The sequence below is a fragment of the Neocloeon triangulifer genome, unplaced genomic scaffold (assembly GCF_031216515.1).
Source record: "Neocloeon triangulifer isolate White Clay Creek 2 clone unplaced genomic scaffold, ASM3121651v1 ptg000014l, whole genome shotgun sequence".
NCBI classification, from domain to species: domain Eukaryota; kingdom Metazoa; phylum Arthropoda; class Insecta; order Ephemeroptera; family Baetidae; genus Neocloeon; species Neocloeon triangulifer.
Window position 1 is genome coordinate 4,432,278 of NW_026775556.1, and position 23,958 is coordinate 4,456,235.

Sequence of the window (23,958 nt, forward strand, 5' to 3'; positions counted from 1 at the left end):
TAGGTGTACAACGGGTGTCTAAAGCTAAACATCAATTTATGCAATTCTAATAAAAATTGCAAAAATTGTATTAATTAATTTTTTTAAACTATTATTCTGCAATACCCAAAACTTTTAAATATATATTTAAGGAAATTAAAATATGAAATATTATAAATTATTAAATGAAGGACTTAACTGAAATTGGAAAAAAAATAGTAAAATAATGGATAATAAAAGTGGAGGATGAAGATTGAAAGTGAGATCTGGTTGGTGCAGTGGCTGCAGGTCAAAACCAAGCAGTGGGGGCTAAACGCACATGTTCTGACCTCCCCTCCACTCCCTGCAATCGGTAGATGGAATCAAAACAAACACAAACAGCGGCATCAGAGAATTTCGGATCGAATGTTACGTATTTTACTACCGAATTATTTGAAAAAAGCTGTCTAAAGCATCACAGTGAGATCTGTACGCTGGCCGAGTAGATTTTCTGTCAAATTTAATTTTAAATTATGGCCCAGCCAAGAGTTCTGTAATTTTCTCATGGTTTCCCTCGTCGACTAACTTTGAGAGACCAAAATGAAGTAAGTACTACGGTTGCTTAAATTTATTTGATTCAAATTTTGGGGTGAATTATTTTATTTAATCAATGCAAAAATTCAACATAATGAATTGACTTCTATTTTAATAGTTTCAGTGAGTTGTTGATTCACACTCTCTGCGTGCGCTTATGCTTTTTTATTTCTTCTCCCAAACAATAATTGTTCACAATTATTTTCTTCTTCTTATTTTAAAGCAAATTGAAAAAAAAATCAAATTTTTCCTCAGGATCCAAATCGAGGACCTGACGGTCTACTTTCCCTACGAGTACATTTACCCTGAGCAGTATTCATACATGATTGAGCTCAAGAGGGCCATCGATGCCAAGGTAAAAAAAATTCAAATTTAACCTTCAGATTTTTTGAGCTTATAAACTCATATTCAGGGACACTGTCTGCTGGAGATGCCGTCAGGTACGGGCAAAACCGTGTCCCTGCTTGCCCTGATTGTGGCGTACATGCGGCAGAAGCCCAGCGAGGTGGTTAAATTGGTTTACTGCTCTCGGACGGTGCCGGAGATCGAGAAGGTCCTTGAGGAGCTGCGGAGGCTGATGCAGTACTACGAACAGCATGTTGAGGAGAAGCTGTCCTTGGTGGGCGTGGTCTTGAGCTCGAGGAAGAACCTGTGCATCCACAAGGATGTGCGGCAGGAGAAGGACGGCAAGGTGGTGGATGGCCGCTGCCACAACCTGACGGCCTCGCACGTCCGGGAGAGACACTTGGTGGACGACTCTGTACCCATCTGCACATATTTTGAGGATTTTGAGGATTACGGCAACGAGAGCCACCTTGAGCCAGGAGTCTACACCCTTGATGACCTTAAGAGTTATGGTGCTAAGAAGGGCTGGTGTCCATACTACATTGCCAGGCATGCGGTATGTCGACCAAAAGTTATAGATTGTTTCAATTCTGCTTTTATTTACCAAGAATATTGAATGTAAATAGATATCTAGAATTTTTACAGCTCCATGATATTTATTCATATTTCAAGATAATACCCAAATATAAGGTTTTGCAATTTTATTGAATAGTTCATAAGTGCACATTAAATAATTTTGATTGATCTATTCGCTTTTGAAATCTTTCAGATTGCCTATGCAAATGTCATTGTGTACAGCTACCATTACCTCCTGGATCCAAAAATTGCTGAAATTGTTTCGAAGGATATTCCTAAGCAGTCTGTTATTGTTTTCGACGAGGCCCACAACATTGGTAAATTTTTTTAAACTATATTATTTCAAATCTGAAAATGAATCTTCTCAGACAACGTTTGCATCGATTCCATGAGCGTAAAAATTACAAGGAGACTAATTGACAAATGCTCAGCAAACTTGCAAGACTTAGCCAAAACCATCAGACAGTAAGATTGTATTACTTACTGAAGTTTCTTTTAAATTTTTATTGTCCTTTAAGCATGAAAGAAGTTGGGCCCAGAAGACTCAACGAGGAGTACCAAAAACTGGTGGAAGGTTTGAGAGAAACACAGTTAGCCCGAGAAACGGATATGGTTTTGGCCAATCCTGTTCTGCCAGACCATATTCTTCAAGGTAATTTTATTAAAACTTTCTTTATATTATTTTAATTTGGACCAAAAAATAGAGGCTGTGCCAGGAGGTATCAGAGATGCAGAGCATTTCGTTGGTTTCTTGCGACGATTTGTGGAATATTTGAAAATCAGACTTCGAGTACAGTTCGTGGTGCAAGAAAGTCCGGCTGGATTTCTGAAAGATATGATGCAGAAGGTCTGCATTGACAGAAAGCCCTTGAGGTAGGAGTTAAACTTTTGGATTTCATAAAAATTTATAACTTTTTATCATTAGATTTGCCGCTGAGCGGTTAGCGTCTCTCTTGCGAACCTTGGAAATTGCAGACCAAACAGACTTCTCGGCCCTTACAGTTGTTTCACACTTGGCCACTCTTGTGTCCTCGTACACTAAGGGATTTGTCATTATTGTTGAGCCTTTTGAAGACAAAACTCCAAACATTCCCAATCCCATCCTTCACTTTCGGTAAAAGGTAAAATGCTTCGACAGAAAATTGAATTAATCAAAAATTTCAGATGTTTGGACGCATCAATTGCTGTGAAACCAATTTTTGACCGTTTTCAAACTGTTGTGATCACCTCTGGCACACTGTCTCCATTGGACATGTATCCCAAAATCCTCAACTTCCAACCGAAAGTGATGACTTCTTTCTCGATGACCCTTGCAAGGCCATGCTTGCTACCCATGGTAATAATTCATTATTCACAAATTTCTACATTTTATTATTAATATATTTTTTGTTTAATGTGACATTAACCATTAAACATTTTTCCTTTGTCCTAATCTTCACTTTGATTGATTTTTCAGGTTGTGTCCAAGGGAAATGACCAGGTAGCAATTTCGTCCAAGTTCGAGAGCCGCGAAGATCAGTCTGTAGTGCGCAACTACGGTCAGCTGTTAGTTGAGGTGGTCAAGACCGTGCCCGATGGGGTGGTGTGCTTTTTCACGTCATACATGTACCTGGAGAGCGTGGTGGCCGCGTGGTACGATCAGGGCATCGTGACCTCCCTGCAGAGGCACAAGTTACTTTTCATCGAGACACAAGACCCTGCCGAGACCAGTCTGGCGCTTCTTAATTACATCAAGGCATGCGACTGCGGCCGTGGCGCCATTTTGCTCTCGGTGGCCAGGGGCAAGGTCAGCGAGGGCGTTGACTTTGACCACCACCTCGGCAGGGCCGTCCTTATGTTCGGCATCCCGTATGTCTACACTCAATCTAGAATTCTCAAGGCCAGACTCGAGTACCTGAGAGACACTTTTCAAGTAAGCCATTTATGGCAGTTCTAAACGATTTTTAATAAAAAAAAAATAATAATAAATAATAAACTTAGATTCGAGAAGGTGACTTTCTCACTTTTGATGCGATGAGGCATGCAGCACAGTGCGTCGGCAGGGCTATCCGTGGAAAAACAGATTATGGCATCATGATCTTTGCTGATAAGGTGCAATTCAAAACATAATGCTTTTAATTATTTTCATCATGTTTGATTTTATATAAAAAAGTCTTTCTAGATTTGAATTCCTTAATAATTATGCATAATTGATAAGATTTTTTTTCAATTTTGCAGAGGTTTTCTAATGAGGACAAAAGATCAAAGCTTCCAAGATGGATTCAAGAGTACCTAACAGATAATCTCAGCAACTTGTCCACAGAAGAGGCCATTCAGGTGAAAGCCGTTTTTATTTATTTATATATTTTTATTTTAACGCTTAACATATGTTTGATTGCAGTTTTCCAAACGGTGGCTTAAGCAGATGGCACAGCCATTCACAAGAGAAGACCAACTTGGAGTATCCCTGCTGACTTTGGAGCAGCTACAAAGGGAGGACTTGCAGAGCATCCAACAAAAGGCAAAAGTCAGGATAACGTAATAAAATGTCATTTTATATGGTGGCAAGAATTTGCAGCAATTATATCACAGCTTTTAAAATAAACATGAATTGCATTTTCTTACTGAAATCCTTAAATATTGTCAATTATATTTCAATATATTTCATGTAGTAGAAATTGGCCATCTAGGGTTGATTCATGGTGGATTTAAAGCCAAATTTAAATTAAACTTGCATTTAATTGATGTAATTTGTTGTTAAAAAACATATTTTCTTGATTATAACATTGTAGCTTTAAAAAACCAACGAGACCATCTAGGGAATATTGAATTCATTCTTTTTACTTCATAAATAAATCCAAAGTCTATATTTGTTACACTGGAAACCCCCACAGGATTTTTTTACATGATAAAGAATAAGATTAAGATTTCCTGTTAGAAATATATAGATTAATAATTCTCATATTGGTATACAAAAATAAATCAAAAGCGTGTAATGATTTGAAACGAAACTGATGCAGCCTCTTGGCTTTTAAGCGCTGCATGTGAGGCGGCGGACGCTGCACTGTGCTTATGATAAATATGATGATGCGTCGCGGGAGGCGTTTTGTGGCGCTGGCTTGGGGGTTATCGCAGCAAATCTGAGCCATGTGCTGCTTTAACTTGTGATGTGACTGGTATTGTATTTGGATAGTGCGCTCGGTTCAGTTTGCTGAGCGTCATCTTTGTGGGTTCATGTTTTATATATTATATTATTCATTTTCCTGAAATTCGGATTTGACAGGCGTCAATTGCCACTGCGAGTCCGCAAAAGAGGGAAGTGGCGCTTGATAAGGCGGCCGCTGCCGCTGCCTCTGACCACAATCGCCACTTCTTTATTCCTGGTTCACCCTTCAATACACTAGGTCCGAGTGCAAAGCTGCAAGATCCATTCATCAATATGTAAGTCTATTAATTTGTAATTGAAACATCACTCACAGAAACTTTTTTTAAATGAAGTATATTTAATGGAAAGAAATTACAAGTCCAGCCAACTCCAAGCGGAGTTATCGGCCGGTGCTTGGTGCTTATGTGACTGCGGAGCAAGACTTTCTAACCAATTATTATTTTTTTTTTATTGAAACAAACACCAACGACAATAATTCAAAAAATTTTGTTCAAATTTCAATTTGAATGAAATAATTTATTACTTGAAAAAAATTGTATAAACTTCAAAAAGTATGAAAGTCTCTTAACTTTAAATAATTTTCCTTGGCCTTATGAATAAAAAATGAACACAACACATTGCTTATTTTTTTTTGTCTTAATTGTTTAAAATTCAAGATAATTAATATAAGTTTGTATATTAATTAAATATTCATATTTTAAAACTATTTTAACTAAAAAAAAAATATTTTCTTTTTATTCAAGTGACATCCTGCTGAGCATGTCTTTACCAGAATATTTATTTATATATAAGGCTTGGCCACTATAATATTTGAAGAAAAAATAGCAGCGTCTTTGAATATTTATGGAAACTATTTGCGTAACTTAATTTTCTCTCCAAAAGCGGCATAGTTTAAATTTAAGTGTGGATGTGGACCTGTGATTTTTACTTGGGTCCACAAAATTTGATTATTCTGATTAGTGTACCTGAATATACCGATGGTACGTAAACTTTTTAAATAAAATTTAATTGAATCTTGGTTTCATTTTATCACATTTTCTTAAAACATCAAAACAAACAAGGAAGTAGAAAAGTAATTTTGAAATAAGTTCCTTCTTGAAATTTAGGTGTGGCTTTAACTGATGAAAAATGAAGTCTAGCAGAGCAAGAATATTGGCACTGACGGCCTTGGCCTTCCTTGTCTTTATAATTCCCGCAGCACATTCGACGGTAAAAAATTAAAATTATAGAAAAAAATTTCTAAGTGACAATATTCACAGGGAAAGCAGGACCAATCTGGTGGTAATGGTAACTTTAAATTTGAGGTCAATTTAAATTCATGTTTTTAATATATCTCAATTACAGGGAATAAAGCGCTACCCACCTTTACTGAACCTAGCAGTAAATACACCACCGAATCTACACGCAATGATTCACTACAGACGACATCAGTGCAATCTGATGAGTCTTTAACAAGCGTTCCTCATTATTCTGGCACAACAAAAATTAGCTTGTCAAATGGAATCACAACGGCAGATCCTTCTCAAAAAGCCTCGTCTTCTTTCGAACCCAGTTCCTCAACTTCAGAAAACGAGAATGAATCAAACAATATTACAGGATTGACAGCTTCAGAGGTTCCGAGCACATCTTCAGCGCTCAGTTCCTCCACTACAGAAACTGGAAGCCAATCAACTACAATTACTGATGCGCCGCAACAATCGAATACCAATGCTAGAGTCTCTTCTGAGACTGTTTCTGCGTTGACCCAGTTGGCTGATAATTTTACGAGCATGACTAGTGAGACACTCGCAGATTTTTCTTCAGCCATCGAATCTTCACCCGAAAATGAAATATCCTCAACTCAAAGTTTGAATTTTGAAATCACCTCTTCATGTTTTTAATATATTTCAATTACAGGGAATAAAGCGCTACCCACCTTTACTGAACCTAGCAGTAAATACACCACCGAATCTACACGCAATGATTCACTACAGACGACATCAGTGCAATCTGATGCTAGAGTCTCTTCTGAGACTGTTTCTGCGTTGACCCAGTTGGCTGATAATTTTACGAGCATGACTAGTGAGACACTCGCAGATTTTTCTTCAGCCATCGAATCTTCACCCGAAAATGAAATATCCTCAACTCAAAGTTTGAATTTTGAAATCACCTCTTCATGTTTTTAATATATTTCAATTACAGGGAATAAAGCGCTACCCACCTTTACTGAACCTAGCAGTAAATACACCACCGAATCTACACGCAATGATTCACTACAGACGACATCAGTGCAATCTGATGCTAGAGTCTCTTCTGAGACTGTTTCTGCGTTGACCCAGTTGGCTGATAATTTTACGAGCATGACTAGTGAGACACTCGCAGATTTTTCTTCAGCCATCGAATCTTCACCCGAAAATGAAATATCCTCAACTCAAAGTTTGAATTTTGAAATCACCTCTTCATGTTTTTAATATATTTCAATTACAGGGAATAAAGCGCTACCCACCTTTACTGAACCTAGCAGTAAATACACCACCGAATCTACACGCAATGATTCACTACAGACGACATCAGTGCAATCTGATGCTAGAGTCTCTTCTGAGACTGTTTCTGCGTTGACCCAGTTGGCTGATAATTTTACGAGCATGACTAGTGAGACACTCGCAGATTTTTCTTCAGCCATCGAATCTTCACCCGAAAATGAAATATCCTCAACTCAAAGTTTTAATTTTGAAATCACCTCTTCTACGGAGTTGACACCTTCTGCTGACGTTTCAAGTTCATTTTCGGCTCTCAGCTCCTCATCTGCAAATACTGGAAGCCAATCAGTTGATCAACAAGATGAAAATAACTTCACTTCCTCAGAGAATCCCTCGGAAGGAAAATCAGAAGGCACTACTTCGTTGAACACTGAAAGCTCTATGATTGCATCAAGCATTTCAGAATCTCAATCGACCACCAGCTTGTCAACTTCAATCTCAGATAAAATGGAGAAAAGGGACGCTGAAGCTCAGACAGACGAAAAAAATTCAACTAACAACACCACCGCAAAAACAACTACTTTCCGCTCAGATTACGATAATCAAGCAAGTGCAACATCGCCAAAGCCAACAACTACCTCAACGACTAGTCAGAATACAACCAAATTAAGTTCAAGCATCACCTCCTCCAATACAATGAGCACTTTCACTACGCAAAAAACTCCCAGCAGTACCACCACTTCAGTTCCAAAGATAATGTTAAACAATATAACAGGTGCGAGATATTTTAAGTATTTATAGAAAATTAATAACAATATCTTGATTTTAGTAATTGAAGATCAAGCGACACTTGAATTTATATCGGATGTTGCGTGCAATGATGTGCAACTAATTTGCCTCAGAAATGACACTTGCTGTAAAAACGGGAGTTGTGAACAGGTATATGCATAAAAACTCTTTAACAAAAGCAGTCTAGAAAAAATTACCAATTATTTCAGGGGAACTCCAATAAATCCGTCATGTTTGGTGGACTCACCAGCAATTCAGGTTATGAAATTTTTGTCAACTCGACGAAAATTGACAAAACAGTACATACCGAAGGTAAAATGGAAATAATAGAATATATTTTAAAAAGACTTTTATTTGTTTAGTAGTCGTAGATGTCCCGCCTGTGCGCAATTTGAACAAAACCAAAGATTTTTGGGGCATATATCTCACGTGGGACGAGCCTTGCTCAAATACTCCAAATCAAAATTTTTCCTACAAGGTAAAATAAAATAAAATAATATAAATTTTTAACGCCCTTTCAAAACTAGGTGAACGTTAGTTATTGCGGCAGTAATTATCTCACCAACGTGACAACTAAAAAAGCGTTCAACATTCATGATTTGATAGATGGTTGCAATTACACAATTTCAGTGACTGCCCTGCTTGGCAATAAAGAAATAAATCAATCAAAAGCCACACATATTGGAGTGGAACTAAAGCGTAAGGTCCTTTTAATCGAAATGTAAATTACGAATTTAAGTTTCTCAAAATCAGCTCTTGAAAATAAATTGATAAAAATCAATAATTCTACGGACGTGGTTAATATTTCTTGGTCTGTGGATGCCAATTATACGGAAGTGGAGGCCTACTGCATGGATTGCAAAGGTGGAAATTGCACAAGCGATTTTAAAGTATAGAAATCCCGTTTGAGTATTTATAAAATGCCTAGAATTTTAAATTTTCTTCAGGCTAAGGTCTCGACCCGTTATATTGATTTGAAGGAATTGTATCCAGGAAAGAGCTACGATTATAATATAAAATTTCATAAATTGGAACTTACACGGACGGTGAATGGGACGTTTACTACAAAAGTAGAAGGTGAGAGAAAATAATTAATTTGGAATGAAATCGCTAAATTTTGTTTGCAATTTCAGTGGCAGGTCCCATGCATTTAGCATTTGACAATGAGACAAATAAATTAACTTGGAAGGCCCCAAACCTAAAATGTTACACAATTAAAGATTACATGGTAAGCTGATTTTTTTTTTAAAGAAATAATTAATTAAATTCCTTTTTTTAATTTAGGTTCAATTTAATTTAACTACAAAAAGCACCAATAACCAAACCGAGTTTCGTGTTACCAATGAAAATTTAAAAAACAACCAAAGTGTAACAGTGAAAGTTTTTGCGATTGATTCAAATGATGACAAAGGAGAGGAGAGCAGCCTTTACATTACAAAATTAGACGACAGTAAGAGATCTAACTCAAAAATAAAAATTTATTGATGATTTTGCAAAGTACCTTCACCGCCATCTGGAGAAGTGGAGGCGTCACTTGGTGACGAAAGGAGAAGCAAACAGGTGGCTATCCAGTGGCCGAAGAATCTTTTTGGAGAATCAAAGATTACCAGATGGGCAATTTTGGTAGCGAGGCACAACAACGACGCAGCCCAAGGTAATTACATCGGACAAGGAGAAGAGGTCATCACGTGGGCTCAGCACATGAAAAACAATGGCGATCCGCGATTCTACCGACCAACCAAGGAAGAATGGAATATGGACAACACGGGTTATTTCAATTTATTTTTTAAAATTTTAAAAAATAATAAGCATTAAATCAATCCAGTTAGCAATTTTCGTTATCACGTTGGGGCAGATGACAGCTGCAACCCGGATGATTTGACTGTATTCTGCAACGGGCCTCTAAAACCTAAAACCAAATACTATTTCAAAATCCGAGGCTTCACCACTGTTGGCTTCAGGGACACAGCGCTGAAAAGCTTAGAAACCGACGAAGAGACGAGCAATGCAGGCATTTACATTTTGGCGCTCGTCAGTCTGATTTTCATCGGCACCATCCTGTTTGGTATTTGGTTCAATCGTCGAGAAAACCCTAGATGGTACTATTTTATTGCCAATTTTAATTTAAAAACAAACGTCACACCTCATAGTAACGAAATTATTTCTTCAAACCAAATTTCAGTGTCCAGAAAATTATGTTCAGAATGGGTGCAATCCGGCGCGGTATTCAGCAGCAGCGAGAGACGATTATAGAAATGCAGGAGCGGCGCCCGTTGATAAGTAAGTCGGTACCTAAGAGCGAATTCGCTAAGTACCTGGAGAAACTATTGGACGAAGCTGAACACGAGGAGGGAAACGAACTGTCCGAGCAGTTCAAGCAACTTGCGATGCTGAGTCCACCACCGCCGTCAACTCACCCTGAAAACTATTCGGCCGCCATGCTCCAGTACAACAAGCGGAAAAACCGATACATCAACATTTTGCCATGTAAGACAGGAAAAAGGAAAAAATAATTAAATTTTATTATTAATTAATAATATACTTAATATTAACAGATGACAGTACACGGGTAGTTTTGTCAGTGGTGAGCCCCAATGACCCAGAGTCTGACTACATCAATGCCTCCGAGGTCAAAGTGAGCATAAATTTTCATAGCTAAAATAAAATTTATTCCTGTGGTAAAATAATTTTTAAGGGGTTCAGTGGCCAGATCGAGTACGTCGCCTGTCAGGGTCCGCTGGCGGACACTGCTGAAGACTTTTGGCGCATGGTCTTCGAAAAGGACGTATGCGTGATTGTCATGGTCACTAATTTAGAAGAAAAGGGGAAGGTTGGTTCGCCTAAAATGTCTGGAGAAATTTAATAAAATTCTGAGTTTTTAGATAAAGTGTCACAAGTACTTCCCAGACTTGAGAGAAACTATAAGGTATGAGCGGGTTGCCGTCAAGTGCATCTTGCAAGCGGACTTCCCTGTCTACACCAGAAGGACGTTTTTAGTACAGGAGACTGACGTGAGTAGAGATTTTTTTTCAAAAGTGAAAAAAACACAAGACTGATTGATTTGTTTGACAGGGAATAATTTTGAAAACGGTGATTCAACTCCATTTCAAAGAGTGGCCGGACTTCGGGTGCCCTGAAACGACAGACCTGCTGCTCAGTTTCTGCCGCACTGTTAGGGAACTGGCCAACGCCAATTTGGATGGCCTTGTCCTTGTGCACTGCAGGTGAAAATCAGATTAAAATTTGCGAGGAGATTGAAAAACTAAATACTCAAATATTAGAGACAAAATTTTGATTAAATTCGTTATCTCCTTGAATTTTTTAATTTTTAATAATAGAGAATAATCATTTTAGCGCTGGGGTTGGTCGGACAGGGACCCTGATAGCTTTGGATATGTTGCTGCAAGAAATTAGGGCAAATCGAGAGATTAACATCTTCGACAAGATTCTGCAATTGCGGTACCAACGAATCAACATGGTCCAGACCGAGGTTTGTATCAGTGTTTTAAAATTTATGAAATTAAGATAATTAATTCAACTTAATAGGGCCAGTACAAATACATTCACGAGTGTGTGCGAGACGCCATTGAGGAAGACATGAAAGATGGTTTGTATTATTTTAAATAATTATTTCTAGACATTTGTGTTTTATTTTGCCGAGTTTCAGGTTTAAACATGAACGGCGGTGGTGGCAGAGTGAGCGCCCACTTGGACCCTATTTATCAAAACTTGAAGAAGGATCTGAAAGATCGCCCGACTAGCGTTTTGACTGAAATTCAAAATTTGGAGGAAATCTCGTCCGAGAATGAGGAAATCGAATCAAGTCAAGAGGAGTTGGCACCCGCCACCGTAATAAAGGTTCGACACAGTGTAAATATGGAGTTGGATAACGAAGTAACCGAAGTGGTCATTCCTATAACTGAAACCGAGGCGGAAGACACTCAAAGAACGACGGACGACAACAATTTGTAAAGCTTTATGTTCAACTGATTCATTTCATTTAATGTAAGATGTTGCATATTTACTGAGAGTTTATTCTAAAAATATGGATGGGAAAAATATATAAATGGATATTAGGCTTAGATACGACGGCCAAAAAAGCAGTCTATTTTGTTTAAGCAATGCACTAGCAGGGGAAAGTTTAAAGTTTCTGCCTATAAAATACAGTTTCAAGTACTTATATGAACATCAAATTTCTAGATAATGTGAGCGTTTTATTTAGGCTTTTTTACATAACTGATTCCTCCTGATCTCTTTTTTCCATTGCGTTAATCATGAACTGCTAATATTTGGAGAGTCAGTCCAAAATCCCAATTGAAGATATATAAAAAGTAATCGATTTTCTTGGCTGGGATCCCTTATTTTTTCCCAAAACTGTTTTTACATGCTATGTACCGATATCCACTTTAAGAAGATGATCTTTTGCTGCAGAGAAATACGCTGTGAATATGTATTTCAGGATACATTTATGTTTAATAATTATTAACATTCCATATTTTCCTATAAATAAATTGTAGATAAGTATAGTTGCAAATTAAATAAATATACTGGATCAATAATTGCAATGTATTGTGTTATTATAAATATACTTAAAATAAAATCAATTGCTTGAAGTTTAAATCCATGAATTTTTAATTTCAAAAATATTTTGTAAACTAAAAGTCAATAAGTGTTAAAATAAGAAGGTTCAATTTTTGCCCCTTTTATGTATTCAGCGTTTTCTAAACGGCCGACCTTTTGCCTGCGGGCGGACCCAATGCTGACCTGAAGGACATAAAGGTGTGCAACAATTTTGCGTTCACGCTTTACGCTCAAAAATATTTTTCCCGTGAGAAAAAGTTTAACCCATCGGCGATTGGATATGATAAAGTTGAATTAAATATCCAAAATTGGGATCAGTTTTGAAGTTTTTGGTATTAAACACGGTTTTTCTTTACAATTTTTGTTTGAATTTTGGAATTTTTACTTTCGGTGTGTGCTCAAAATGAGCGCTGCGCTCAGCGACCATTGCGCTCGCACTCACAAATTGGAAAATCGTCCGATCGCGATCTGCCCATGCATGTCCAAATCTAATTAATTTATATTTGAAAATCACGTTTAGTAGCAACTCAAATTAAAATAAGTAATTCAGAAACAATTTTGAATAGAGATGCTAAATTTGGTAGCAAATGTAGCAATTTGATCGAAAATGCATGTGTTTCATGTGATTTAAAAAAAAATTGCAACATAATGTGAATTGATAACAAAATCATTGACTTTTCTGATTTTACTATTGGCCTTTTGATTTCTGAATGATATCTGCAGAGCTGCTGCAAATTTTATTGGTGTTAAAAAGTGATCACAAATAAAATGTTGTGATCAAGAATGTTTATAAATTAATCATTGATAATTGTATCTTTAATATTATTCGTGTTAAAAATATTTAATCTGTTGAACACTAATTTCCACAAATGATATATTCTAAGCTTATCTTCTGTAGAATATTTAATCAAGGTGATAACCATTCGTTTTTTTGGCCACACTTACGTAAAACAAATTGGCAACGTATTTGATTAAAGCTTTGATAACTCCTGAGAACTGCTTAGATTCCTTATCTCCACAATAAGACCGGGCTAGTTTGAATTACAATGTGAACCTGTGAGATATACCATAGTCCACAAAATTGATACAGTGAAAAAGTTTGCACTCGAGGAGACGTTCATAGGAGTGATGAAAAAACATTTTTGTAAAATAAAACAGCTTCATTAGCCAAAAAGCAGTTCGTTTACTGATGGAATAGGGTCGCAGAACGTAACTGAAACTGGTAATGACGATTATTCTACATAGATTTTTTTGACGAGGAAAAATCACGTTTATTTTCTCTTCAGTGATAGCAGATCCTATTTAATTATATTAAACATCATTTTGGTTGATTTTGGTAATATGAATTGTATAGTAAAATTAATTTATTTCAGGTTGCACATTAGTAGAATTGCAAACTTAGTAAAAATTAAAAAAAAAATCCTACTTGTAATATAGGTGTGGAAGCAAGTGACGAATAATGGAGCCGTTGAAGCCTAGCCAAATAAGGATATTGCCACTCCGAGCTTTAGTCTCACTTGCCTTTTTAATCGCCTATGCGCATTCAACGGTAAAGAAAATTGAAGGAAAATTAATTAAAAAAATAACTGTTTTTCAGGGAGAGCAGGCTCAACAATATGGCGGTAACATTGACGCCGTTTTATAATTCCTATATTATATTTTATTCCTATAGGGAATCTTTCACCACTCGGCTCCACTGGATCTAGTATCAAAACCACCCACGGATATGCGTACAACGATTCGCTAGCACCGATACTAACCGTGCAATCTGAAAAGTCCTCGGAAGGCTTTCATCGTTCTGGCACGACACAAAACTCATCAACAGTGAATTTAAAAATGGGAATTACTCTGACGGAGGAAGAGATGTTAAATGCAAAAGTAGAAGGTAAGTGGGAAATAATTAATTAGCGAAAAATCAGTGATGATTTGAAACTTGAGTGGCAGGTCCCGTCAAGGACCTCGCATTTGACAGCAAGACGAATAAACTGACCTGGAGAGACCCAGACGTAATCATTGACAAAAAATATTATAAAGTGAGTTTGATTCGTTTTAATCCACGTGTCAAACTAACTTATTATAATTTGAAGCTTGAATTTGAATATGAAGATCTTACACCTAAAAGAATATACAAAGTAAATCAGGACGAGTTTCGAGTCACCAATGAGAACTTGAAAGACAACCAAACTGCCACAGTAACGGTTTGTGTGGTTGATTCAAGCGACGCAGAAGGAGAAAAGTCGAGCATTGACATAAAAAAAATAGACGACAGTAAGAGATTGTTTGAAATTATGATTTTTTTTTTTAATTATATTTTTTTTCATCAAAGTTCCGCCACCGCCGTCTGGAGAAGTTGAGACGTCACTTGATGATGAAAGGAGAGGCAAAGAGGTGACCATTCTGTGGCCGAAGAATCTTTTTGGAGATTCAAAGATTGTTAGATGGGAAATTTTGGTGGCGAGGTATAATGATGACGCGGCACTAGGTAATTACATCGGACAAGAAGGAAAGGTCATCACGTGGGCTCAGCACATGAAAAACGATAATGAAACGCGATTCTACCGACCAACCAAGAAAGAATGGAATCCCGACACCACAGGTCATTAAATTTTTTAAGTCGGTACCAAATTTTCAACCACCGCATCAATCCAGGAGAAAATTATCGATATTCAATTGGAGCAGACGACAGTTGCAACCCAGCCGATTTGGCTAAATTCTGCAACGGGCCTCTCAAACCAAAAACAAAATACTTTTTCAAAATTAGAGCCTTCACTACTGTGGGCTTCAGAGACACAGAACCGAAAAGCGTGGACACTGAAGAAGAGACGAGCAACGGAGGCATTTTTGTTTTGTCGCTGGTCAGTCTCATTTTCATCGGCACCATTCTGTTTGGCATTTGGTTCAACAGCCCTGAAAACCCCAAATGGTACAATTTTGTAGCTAAAAAAATTATAATGATCCAATCACAAATCTCAAAATAATGGCAACTGATTATTCAAACCAACCTTACAGTGTAAAAAATATCATGTTTAAAATGGGTGCCATGCGGCGCGGAATTCAGCAGCAGGGAGAGCCCGTCAATGAAACTCAAGAGCGGCGCCCGCTGATCAGGAAGTCAGTACCAAAGAACGAATTTGCAAAGTACCTGGAGCAACTGTTGGAAGAGGCGGAACTAGAGGAGAGCAACGGATTGTCCGAGCAGTTTAAGCAACTTGCCCTACTAAGCCCACCGCCGCCGTCGACACACCCTGGAAACTACTCGGCCGCCATGCTCCAGTACAACAAGCGGAAGAACCGATATATCAACATTTTGCCATGTAAGACACAAAAGATGAAAAATTTAAATATTATTTATTATTGATTTACATAATATTATCAGACGACAGTACTAGGGTAGTTTTGTCAGTGGTGAGTCCCAACGACCCTGAGTCAGACTACATCAATGCCTCCGAGGTCAAAGTAGGCAAAAAATTTTCAAAGCTAAAATAAATTAATGTATTCCTGTGGTCAAATACTTTTTAAGGGGTTCAGCGGCCAGGTCGAGTATATTGCCTGTCAAGGTCCGTTGGCGGACACTGCTGAAGACTTTTGGCGCATGGTCTTTGAAAAGGACGTATGCGTGATTGTCATGGTCACCAATTTGGCAGAAAAGGGAAAGGTTGAGTTCGCCAAAAATATCTGTTAAAATATATTATTTAAAATTTTCGAGTATTTAGATTAAGTGCCACAAGTACTTCCCAGACCTGAGAGAAACTATAAGGTATGAGAGAGTTGCCGTCAAGTGCGTCTTGCAAGCAGACTTTCCTGTCTACACGAGAAGGACGTTTTTAGTGCAGAAGACTGACGTGAGTAGAGATTTTCGAAAGTGAAAAGCAAACAAGACTAATTGATTTGTTTGACAGGGAATGATTTTGAAAAATGTGATTCAACTCCATTTCAAAGAGTGGCCGGACTTTGGGTGCCCTGAAACGACGGACCTGCTGCTCAGTTTCTGCCGCACTGTTAGGGAACTGGCCAATGCCAATTCGGATGGCCTTGTCCTTGTGCACTGCAGGTGAAAATTAAAAAAAAAAATGCAAGGAGATTGAAGAACTAAATACTCAAATATTAACGACTAAATTTTGATTAAATATAAAATATAATTTTCCCACACTCCTGCGCTCAATCTTTTTTTATCTCCTTGTATTTTTTAATTATAAATTGAAAGACTGTACGGCGGCACAGTTTCCAGCGCTGTGCAAGGCGTATCTGTGGCAAAAACTTAATTCGTAGTCCCCCTGACCAATGGCTCTAGCGGCCGGTGCGCTCTTCTTCGAAGGAGAGTGCGCCATGCTTTAGCAAGTTGTTTGCTAGCGAAGAGCCATTTCTCCATTCACCCCTCTAATCAACATTCTATCATGTATTTTCAGTTTTTTAAATTTTATTTAACTTGATGTAAGATGTTGTGTATTGTATATTTCATTGTATCTGAATGGAAAATAAATAAATAAATAAATAATGGAGAATAATAATTTTAGCGCTGGGGTTGGTCGGACAGGGACCCTGATAGCTGTGGATATGTTGCTGCAAGAAATAAGGGCAAATCGAGAGATTAACATCTTCGACAAGATTCTGCAATTGCGGTACCAACGAATCAACATGGTCCAGACCGAGGTTTGTATCAGTGTTTTAAAATTTAAGAAATAGAGATGATTAATTAAACTAAACGCAGCTTCAATACAAGTATATTCACGAGTGCGTGCGAGACGCCATTGTTGAAGATTTCAAAGAAGGTTTTTAATATTTTGTGCAATCATGTCGAAAATTTTTTAATGATACTGATTATAGGGTTGAAAATGAATGGTGGTGGTGGCAGAATGATCGCTCACTTGGACCCTATTTACCAAAACATGAAGAATGAACTGAAAGACGATCAGACCAGTGTATTGACCGAAATTCAAAATTTGGAAGACATGTTGTCTGAGAATGAGGAAATCAAATCAAGTAGACGGGAAAAGGCAAATCCCACCGTGGTCAAGGTACGGCACAGTGTAAATATGGAGTTGGAAAACGAGATAAGTGAAGAGTCATTCCTGTAAATGAAACCAAGGCGGAAGTCGCTGACAATAAGACGGAAGATACCAAGTTATTAAGATTGAGATTTTAGATGATTTAACACAAATTATTGCACTTGATTTTCTGTCAGTGGATTGAGTGGATAAAAAGTAGATTTTTAAAAGAAAAATTTATACATATTTGGCTTATTGAAAATACTGGTAAAAAATGACAGATTAAAAAAATTTTACTAGGATTTTTGGATAAAAATTAATTCCTCGCGATCTCCTTTCTGGCTAATGGGTAAAACTTGTCCCACTAGTATTTTGAGATCATCCCATTTTAAGATAATATACATTAAAATAGTTTCTTTTCTTGAGTTCCAAAACGGTTTTCCTAAAATTAGCATACAACTTCATATATTAACCTTCTTTTATCAATGATAAATACCTCGAACCGATGAAAAAATGTTCATGTCTACTTTAATGCCCGTTTTTCCTTATTGGAGGAGAAATATGTAAGCTGTGAATATATTATATTCAACATTCAATATTTTACTAGATTTAAATAGCTGATATTAATACTGAATATAATATGTTAGTTCACAATTTATTGAGTTATTCTGATATATTTTAAATAAAATCAATTGTTTCAATTTAGAATTTGTAGATTTTTAATTCACTATTGCTAAATTCAACACAGCTTTTAAAGTGAGGAAAGTAAAATATATTTCAGAATTGAATATTTTAAGGTATCGATATTGGAAATTTATTAAGATTTCTCCAGCATATCTGCGTACGCAACGTCTAAAAGATCAGTTTCGGAAATGTTAAGTTTGGCCATCAGGTCCTTTGCGATTTTGTTTCCATCCTCGATGGTCTGCTCATCAAGCAAACCAACCTTGCGAATGTAAAAAAAATCAAGTCACGCTGACTGATTTTAGGACCACAAAATTTACCTCTAGTTCCATGAAGTTTCCGAGGCCGTCAACCTCATCGACGTGGATCCTGGTGTTGGCGACCATGAACAGATGCCGCGTTTTATGAACGGCCAATCTTTCGCCAAGGGCGGCTGCCAACACCCCGCGCAACTGCTGACCAGAAGAACCCAAAGGGCACTTCGAGTAGGTGCTCAACTTGGGCCCCTTTGTGTCAGGACGGTCGTAGAAAATCAAACAGGCCTCGCGCTTGCCATCAACCTCCTAAAAAATACAGGACAGATAACAAAAAAACCGTCCATGAAAAAGTATAAAAACATTCATAAATCTATGTATAATTGTAAGAATGATTAAAGCTACAAAAGTTTAGTATTATATTTCAGATATATATACCTCGTCACGAAGCTTCAACCTGCCGTTTTTCGAGGGGAAAAAGACGTCAACCTGCTTCAAAATCTCTTCGGCTTTGTCGCTAACCTGTTTGGCACGGCGAAGCAAGTCAACCAAGTCATGCACTCGGGCTTTGATTTCAATATTTCGAGGCATTTTAAATGAACTTCATTCAATCACTTCCAAATAAATTGATATTTCGAAAAATGATCAAACAAAAACAACAACACAAACGTGCCAATAATTATTTGTGCAACTATTTGTGTTCAGAGCAAGAAGTATAAAATTTTATACTTCTTGGTTCAGACGTTCAGAGATAAGGGATTAATTTGTGTTTACAGTCGAATTTGGTGACTTTGGGGCCTTGATGTGTTGCCAACATTAATTAAGAGATTATCGCAGCCAATATACTTCATTATTGCATTTAATTGATCAATTAAAAATTAAAAACGCTTTAAAATACAAATAACAAACTTTAACTAGAAACATTGCCACAATTGACTTTATTGAAAGGCTTAAATTTTTATTTTTGGGTGTGTTGTGTTGGTAGTTGTCAAGCTTGTTTTTCTTACCGGTATTTGTGAAGCGCTACCGGTATTTTTGTTATCAAAATATAATTTTACCTGATTTTAGCATTTTCAAATTAAAAGTTTATTTGTGAAAACTGATAAAAAATTAGTTTTTGCTTGTGTTTTGATATTAAACAATAAAAAATGGCTTCTGTAGCAAGACTATGATTTTGGAAATACATTAACCGGTATCTTTAGTGCTTAAAACAACCGAACACCGCCAGTCAGCGCGGCGCGACGACAGTTGGTAGCAAAAGGACGGCTGGCTTATTTTTCATGTAAACAGGCGATTCGGCACTTAGGCGATCGAAGAAACAATTATTTGGTAATTTCAAAATTTATCTAAATTTGCCTCGAAGAAATTTGCATCAGTTTTTCACACATTCGTCAACAAACGGGACCAAAATCGAGCAGCTAGTTGCGAGAGCGCACAACATGGCCGCTCTCTCCGCCGTCGGTGTCGCGATGGCCGATAAATGGGTCTGGCCGCGGCGCCCCCGAACCATTAATTCGCAAAATCCGCGTCGTATTCGACTCGAGATCGGTCAGGCAGACGCCGAACCTTTGCCTGATGGGGTTTTAGATTGTAGAACGATGGTTTCAAGCCACGATCAGTCCGTTTGGCGACAAATTTCAACTTTTGCCAGCGGGACGCACGTAGGCGATCGCCGTCAACGACCCCGCTGCTGAGAGCGAGCCGGGCTGATGACAGGGCGGCGGCCGACATCGACAGACGCGCATTATACCCACCGCCGCAACCAATGCCATACCGTCTGTTCTTAGGGCCGGCCACTATTTACATTAGGACGTTTATATTTAAAACAAATGCTCTAGTTTTTAAGCATTTTTATGGTTTTTAAGATAATCCGGGATAATATTTTTATAAATTAAAAGAGAATATTTTTTTATTTTCAATTTTTGAAGGTTTTGTTGCTGCTTTTTTAATCTTCCAAGAAACTGTCAAAGAATTTTATAATGTGAAAAATTGTTGCATAATTATTTTGTATTTCAATGCAATTTATGTAAAATTTTATATTTTTATTAAATATGCAATTAAAATTTAATAAAATTTGAAGAGAATCCAAACAGTCTCTCGCGTCTTGGAACGTAATTCTACGTTAAAGGCGATAAGTCAAAAGTTACTTATTTAAATTATACTTAAATAGTTACATACGTGTTTTGATACACGATTTTAAATTTGTTGAATAATTTATGGAAATTATTCTGCTAACTCTGAATTTGCTATAATTTTTCGCTATTATTTAGTGAAAATGGGAAAGAGCAAGAAGCGGCAGGCAATGGAGAGTGAGGACGAACCTACTCCACCCAACTCTGATGACGATTTTGAAGAAAGGCCTGCCACAAAAAAGGCTAAGACAAAATCCAACAAGAAAGAGAAACAACAGCCTCCCGTGAAATTCCAAGTAGTAGAAGAAGAAGAAGATGATGATGATGATGATGATGAAGAAGGCGCAATTGAATATGGTGACTATAATAAATTTCTTAATTTTGATTGTGTTAATCGGAAAAAAAATAACAAAAAAAAAACAGAGGGAGTTGAAGAGCTTTGGCCTTATGTTGATTTGCTCAAATTGTTCAACCGCATGGAAACGGAGGTTCCTGAGAAGGAGAAACACAAGTTTGAAAAAACAGCTGAAAAGTTGAACTGGGCGAAGGTATTTCTTTTTTTTAAACGACCTTCAAATTGGGTTTACTAATTTTTAAATCTGAAGATTGCCTTTGACAATTACTCGGCAGAGGAGTGCAGTGCAATGTGGCAGAAGGTTTCAACTCGGCTCCGCAGGTACCGCCTGCTGAAGGAGCTGCTGGTTGATGCCAAGGAGTGGGCCGACAAGCCGTGGACTAATTTTTACCGCAGCCAAAAGACCAATCGACACCCTGACATGCCTAAGAGACCTCTGTCTACTTACATGATGTTTTACATGGAGAAAAAGGACAAGGTCGCCAAAGAATATCCTGGACTTGAGATGGTATATTTCCTAAAAATATCAATGTAAGGAAGTTATTTTTTTTAATTATTTGCAATTTCAGACCAAGTTATCAAAGATCATTGCAACGATGTACAAAAGTCTGCCCGACAAGCATAAACAAAAGTATGTTGATCGAGCCAAGCTGCAGAGAGACCAGTATATGGAGAAAATGGCTGTTTTCCAGTAATTCCTTTTCAATTTTCATCTTAAATTGGCCTTACATTCCAAAATTGTAGCCACAATCACCCTGAATTGAAACCTTCTAAGACCAAGAGACAAAAGTCGACCAAGGAGGCCCCAGGCCCTCGAAAGCCGTTCACGCCCTACCAACACTACCTGAGGGATAAGATGGAAAAGCACTTGAACGAGCTTGACGCGGATAAACAAAGCTTGACTGAGCAGTACAAAGAGGCGTGGAAGGAGCTGAGTGACAAGAAGAGGGTCATTTGGATCAAAGCTGCCCTTGACGACGAAGAAAGATACAATGTAGGAAATGTGTTTTTTTTTTTAGATTTTTTTCTTCTAATGTTTGGTTTAGAAAGAACTAGTGGTGTACAAGGAGGCGCACCCGGACTTCGAGAGTGGCACATGCAAGATTCTCAACAAGGACGAGAGAAATTTGTATGAAAAGTCAATTGGAAAGCCGGAAAAACCACCCAATTCAGGCTACAGCCTCTTCTCCAGAATCATGTTGAGCAGCGAGGAAATCAAAAACATCAACCACAAGGACAGGATGACGCAGATTTCATCCATGTGGAAAAACCTGTCAGTAAAAGACAAGCGCAAATACCACGACAAAGTTCAGCAGGTCAGATTTCAACTCTATTTTATATAAAAAAAAACTAATGTAGAAAAATAACAGATGCTGGAGCAGTACAAGCTTCACTTTGCAACATACCTCGAGTCTTTGACCCCCGAAAAAAGGGAGGAAGAGCTGCAGAATGTTGGTGTGAGGAAGCGTGCGGAAGGCCCGGTCTTGAGTAAAAAGAAAAAGGTTGTTGAGAAGGTTAAGCCTGCCTCAAAACCTGTTGAAGAATCAGAAGAGGAGGAGGAGGAAGAAGAGAAAGTCACCAAGCCCAAAACCACCATCCTTGTGGAGGAGAAGGTCGAGCTATTCAAGGGAGAACCTGAGGCGCCACCTTCGTAAGGACTTTTTTTGTTTTTTGAGATAGTTTTTTATTTAGAATTTATGGATCAGGACGCCATTTAAGTTGTTCCTGAAGGAATTTGTGACAAGTGCAAAACATGTGCCTGAGGCGAACAGGGTCAAGGAGGCGCCTGCCTACTGGAACCAAATGAGCGAAGGGGAAAAGAGCAAGTGGCGCAAGCGGCTGCAGGAGGCCAAGTCCAAGTACATCAGCAAATACGAAAATTTCCTGAAGGTGATACATTGGATTTTATCATCGATTTGGAAATTAAATTTGTCCTCCAGAGCCTCACTCAGGAGCAGCTGAAGGAGTACTCAATAATGAAGGCCAGGAGCAACGCAAAGAAAGTAAAAATGGAGTCTAAAAGTGACAATGAGGATGAAGACGACGACGATGATGACGATGATCATAGCAGCCAGGTAATTACTTGATCTTACTTTTTAAATGAGCCGTGATTGTAAATATGATTATTTTAGTCTTCTAAGTCTGACGATTCTTCGTCTGGAAACGAAAGTGACACAGAGGATGAGGACAACTCGTCCAGTGACGATGAATAATAAATTGACTCACCAAAAAGAGAAAGTGGCACTCAAAAGTCTCTTAGATGCTTTAATAATGATAAAATGATGCTTTTAATTTGTGTACAAATTGTGCTATCCACAAAAGAGTTATGGACACACTTGTGCATGCATGATAGGAATTTAAGGAGAAACTTGTGAATTAATTGTTCACATTAGTATTTTATATATATGAACTCGATTTGGAAAATTTAGATTCAAAGTTGCGCACCAAAATCTTTATGATTGTTTGCAGTAATAAAGTTTCCTGTTCACCTTCTAGTTATAATTTTCTGTGAATTAAAAACTAAGTGACCAAAGTTCTGAATGGCCCATGTAGTAGGGCAGTGTGTTGCATAATTCCAGGGGGATTGAAAAGCAGCACGCAATATTAGGAATGATTTTGAGAGATTGCTCATAGTGTTATTGGGTCTATCACATGCAGCGGATGGACTAATTTCCCAGGGGAGCACAGATTTTTGGAAATAAATAGGAAAGGGGCGCTTTTCGGAAAAGCAGACGATGGTGATCGACTGACTGCAGCCTTTGGTACCTGACATTGCGTCTAACCAGAATGAAAACGAGTGGATGATGGAATGGACACAAAATTGTTAAAATTTACGCAACAATCACAGACCCACAATATAGGGACAAGCTATTGAGATAGCACGCATAGGATTGTACACAGCTCTTGCTCAACATTACCTATTTGAATATAATAAGTAAATGAGAGTTAAACTAGTTTTGTTTTAGCCAAGGCCAAGATGAAGGGGGATATAAAAGATTAAGTAAAATTTGAAAGTAATTAATATGGAGGGGGGGGGGAATAAATTGTAAATTAAAGCAGCAATAAATAAGCTTAATAAATATTTTAATTAAATATTAAAA

At 37.6% G+C, this 23,958-nt stretch overlaps 5 protein-coding genes across 10 annotated transcripts; 4 read left to right on the forward strand and 1 right to left on the reverse strand.

The window, feature by feature from the left end:
* The first annotated feature begins 341 nt into the window (after positions 1 to 341).
* LOC132199812 (general transcription and DNA repair factor IIH helicase subunit XPD) lies at positions 342 to 4,071 on the forward strand. The gene is made up of 13 exons (XM_059624837.1): positions 342 to 563; positions 808 to 907; positions 965 to 1,453; positions 1,667 to 1,790; positions 1,842 to 1,938; positions 1,992 to 2,125; positions 2,178 to 2,346; positions 2,399 to 2,587; positions 2,638 to 2,809; positions 2,930 to 3,385; positions 3,454 to 3,564; positions 3,691 to 3,789; positions 3,854 to 4,071. The coding sequence occupies exons 1-13, from the start codon at positions 559 to 561 to the stop codon at positions 3,992 to 3,994; spliced, it is 2,286 nt and encodes a 761-aa protein (XP_059480820.1). The 5' UTR covers positions 342 to 558; the 3' UTR covers positions 3,995 to 4,071.
* Positions 4,072 to 4,592: 521 nt separating this feature from the next.
* Positions 4,593 to 12,480, forward strand: LOC132199811 (receptor-type tyrosine-protein phosphatase eta-like). 4 transcript variants are annotated; one of them, XM_059624833.1, is made up of 26 exons: positions 4,593 to 4,678; positions 4,736 to 4,893; positions 5,725 to 5,827; positions 5,878 to 5,905; positions 5,963 to 6,463; positions 6,515 to 6,748; positions 6,800 to 7,033; positions 7,085 to 7,852; positions 7,907 to 8,016; positions 8,076 to 8,178; positions 8,229 to 8,344; positions 8,394 to 8,565; positions 8,620 to 8,756; positions 8,814 to 8,943; positions 9,000 to 9,094; positions 9,151 to 9,316; positions 9,365 to 9,634; positions 9,692 to 9,965; positions 10,049 to 10,353; positions 10,422 to 10,501; positions 10,562 to 10,696; positions 10,749 to 10,877; positions 10,939 to 11,090; positions 11,221 to 11,356; positions 11,413 to 11,473; positions 11,534 to 12,480. In XM_059624833.1, exons 3-26 carry the CDS (start codon positions 5,747 to 5,749, stop codon positions 11,836 to 11,838), a joined length of 4,722 nt encoding a protein of 1,573 aa, XP_059480816.1. In that variant the 5' UTR covers positions 4,593 to 4,678; positions 4,736 to 4,893; positions 5,725 to 5,746; the 3' UTR covers positions 11,839 to 12,480. The 4 variants fall into 4 exon arrangements, with proteins under 4 accessions (XP_059480816.1, XP_059480818.1, XP_059480819.1 ...); XM_059624835.1 differs by having other exon boundaries at positions 8,232 to 8,344; XM_059624836.1 differs by having other exon boundaries at positions 5,878 to 5,899.
* Positions 12,481 to 13,443: 963 nt separating this feature from the next.
* Positions 13,444 to 18,132, forward strand: LOC132200515 (receptor-type tyrosine-protein phosphatase beta-like). Of its 3 annotated transcripts, none has more exons than XM_059626027.1 (16): positions 13,444 to 13,669; positions 13,821 to 13,996; positions 14,045 to 14,069; positions 14,120 to 14,332; positions 14,392 to 14,480; positions 14,535 to 14,715; positions 14,774 to 15,043; positions 15,097 to 15,370; positions 15,457 to 15,761; positions 15,824 to 15,903; positions 15,968 to 16,102; positions 16,161 to 16,289; positions 16,347 to 16,498; positions 16,962 to 17,097; positions 17,156 to 17,216; positions 17,272 to 18,132. In XM_059626027.1, the coding sequence occupies exons 2-16, from the start codon at positions 13,907 to 13,909 to the stop codon at positions 17,520 to 17,522; spliced, it is 2,391 nt and encodes a 796-aa protein (XP_059482010.1). In that variant the 5' UTR covers positions 13,444 to 13,669; positions 13,821 to 13,906; the 3' UTR covers positions 17,523 to 18,132. The 3 variants fall into 3 exon arrangements, with proteins under 3 accessions (XP_059482010.1, XP_059482009.1, XP_059482011.1); XM_059626026.1 differs by having other exon boundaries at positions 13,885 to 13,996; XM_059626028.1 differs by lacking the exon at positions 13,821 to 13,996.
* Positions 18,133 to 18,215: 83 nt separating this feature from the next.
* On the reverse strand, positions 18,216 to 19,165 carry LOC132200517 (uncharacterized). Its single transcript, XM_059626031.1, has 3 exons — positions 18,809 to 19,165; positions 18,437 to 18,679; positions 18,216 to 18,378 (listed from the first exon to the last, which is right to left on the reverse strand). Exons 1-3 carry the CDS (start codon positions 18,959 to 18,961, stop codon positions 18,250 to 18,252), a joined length of 525 nt encoding a protein of 174 aa, XP_059482014.1. The 5' UTR covers positions 18,962 to 19,165; the 3' UTR covers positions 18,216 to 18,249.
* Positions 19,166 to 19,592: 427 nt separating this feature from the next.
* LOC132200516 (nucleolar transcription factor 1-A-like) lies at positions 19,593 to 23,352 on the forward strand. The gene is made up of 11 exons (XM_059626029.1): positions 19,593 to 19,699; positions 20,641 to 20,859; positions 20,926 to 21,050; positions 21,108 to 21,365; positions 21,427 to 21,548; positions 21,602 to 21,851; positions 21,904 to 22,173; positions 22,228 to 22,508; positions 22,564 to 22,747; positions 22,798 to 22,932; positions 22,990 to 23,352. The coding sequence occupies exons 2-11, from the start codon at positions 20,646 to 20,648 to the stop codon at positions 23,068 to 23,070; spliced, it is 1,920 nt and encodes a 639-aa protein (XP_059482012.1). The 5' UTR covers positions 19,593 to 19,699; positions 20,641 to 20,645; the 3' UTR covers positions 23,071 to 23,352.
* The last annotated feature ends 606 nt before the right edge of the window (positions 23,353 to 23,958 follow it).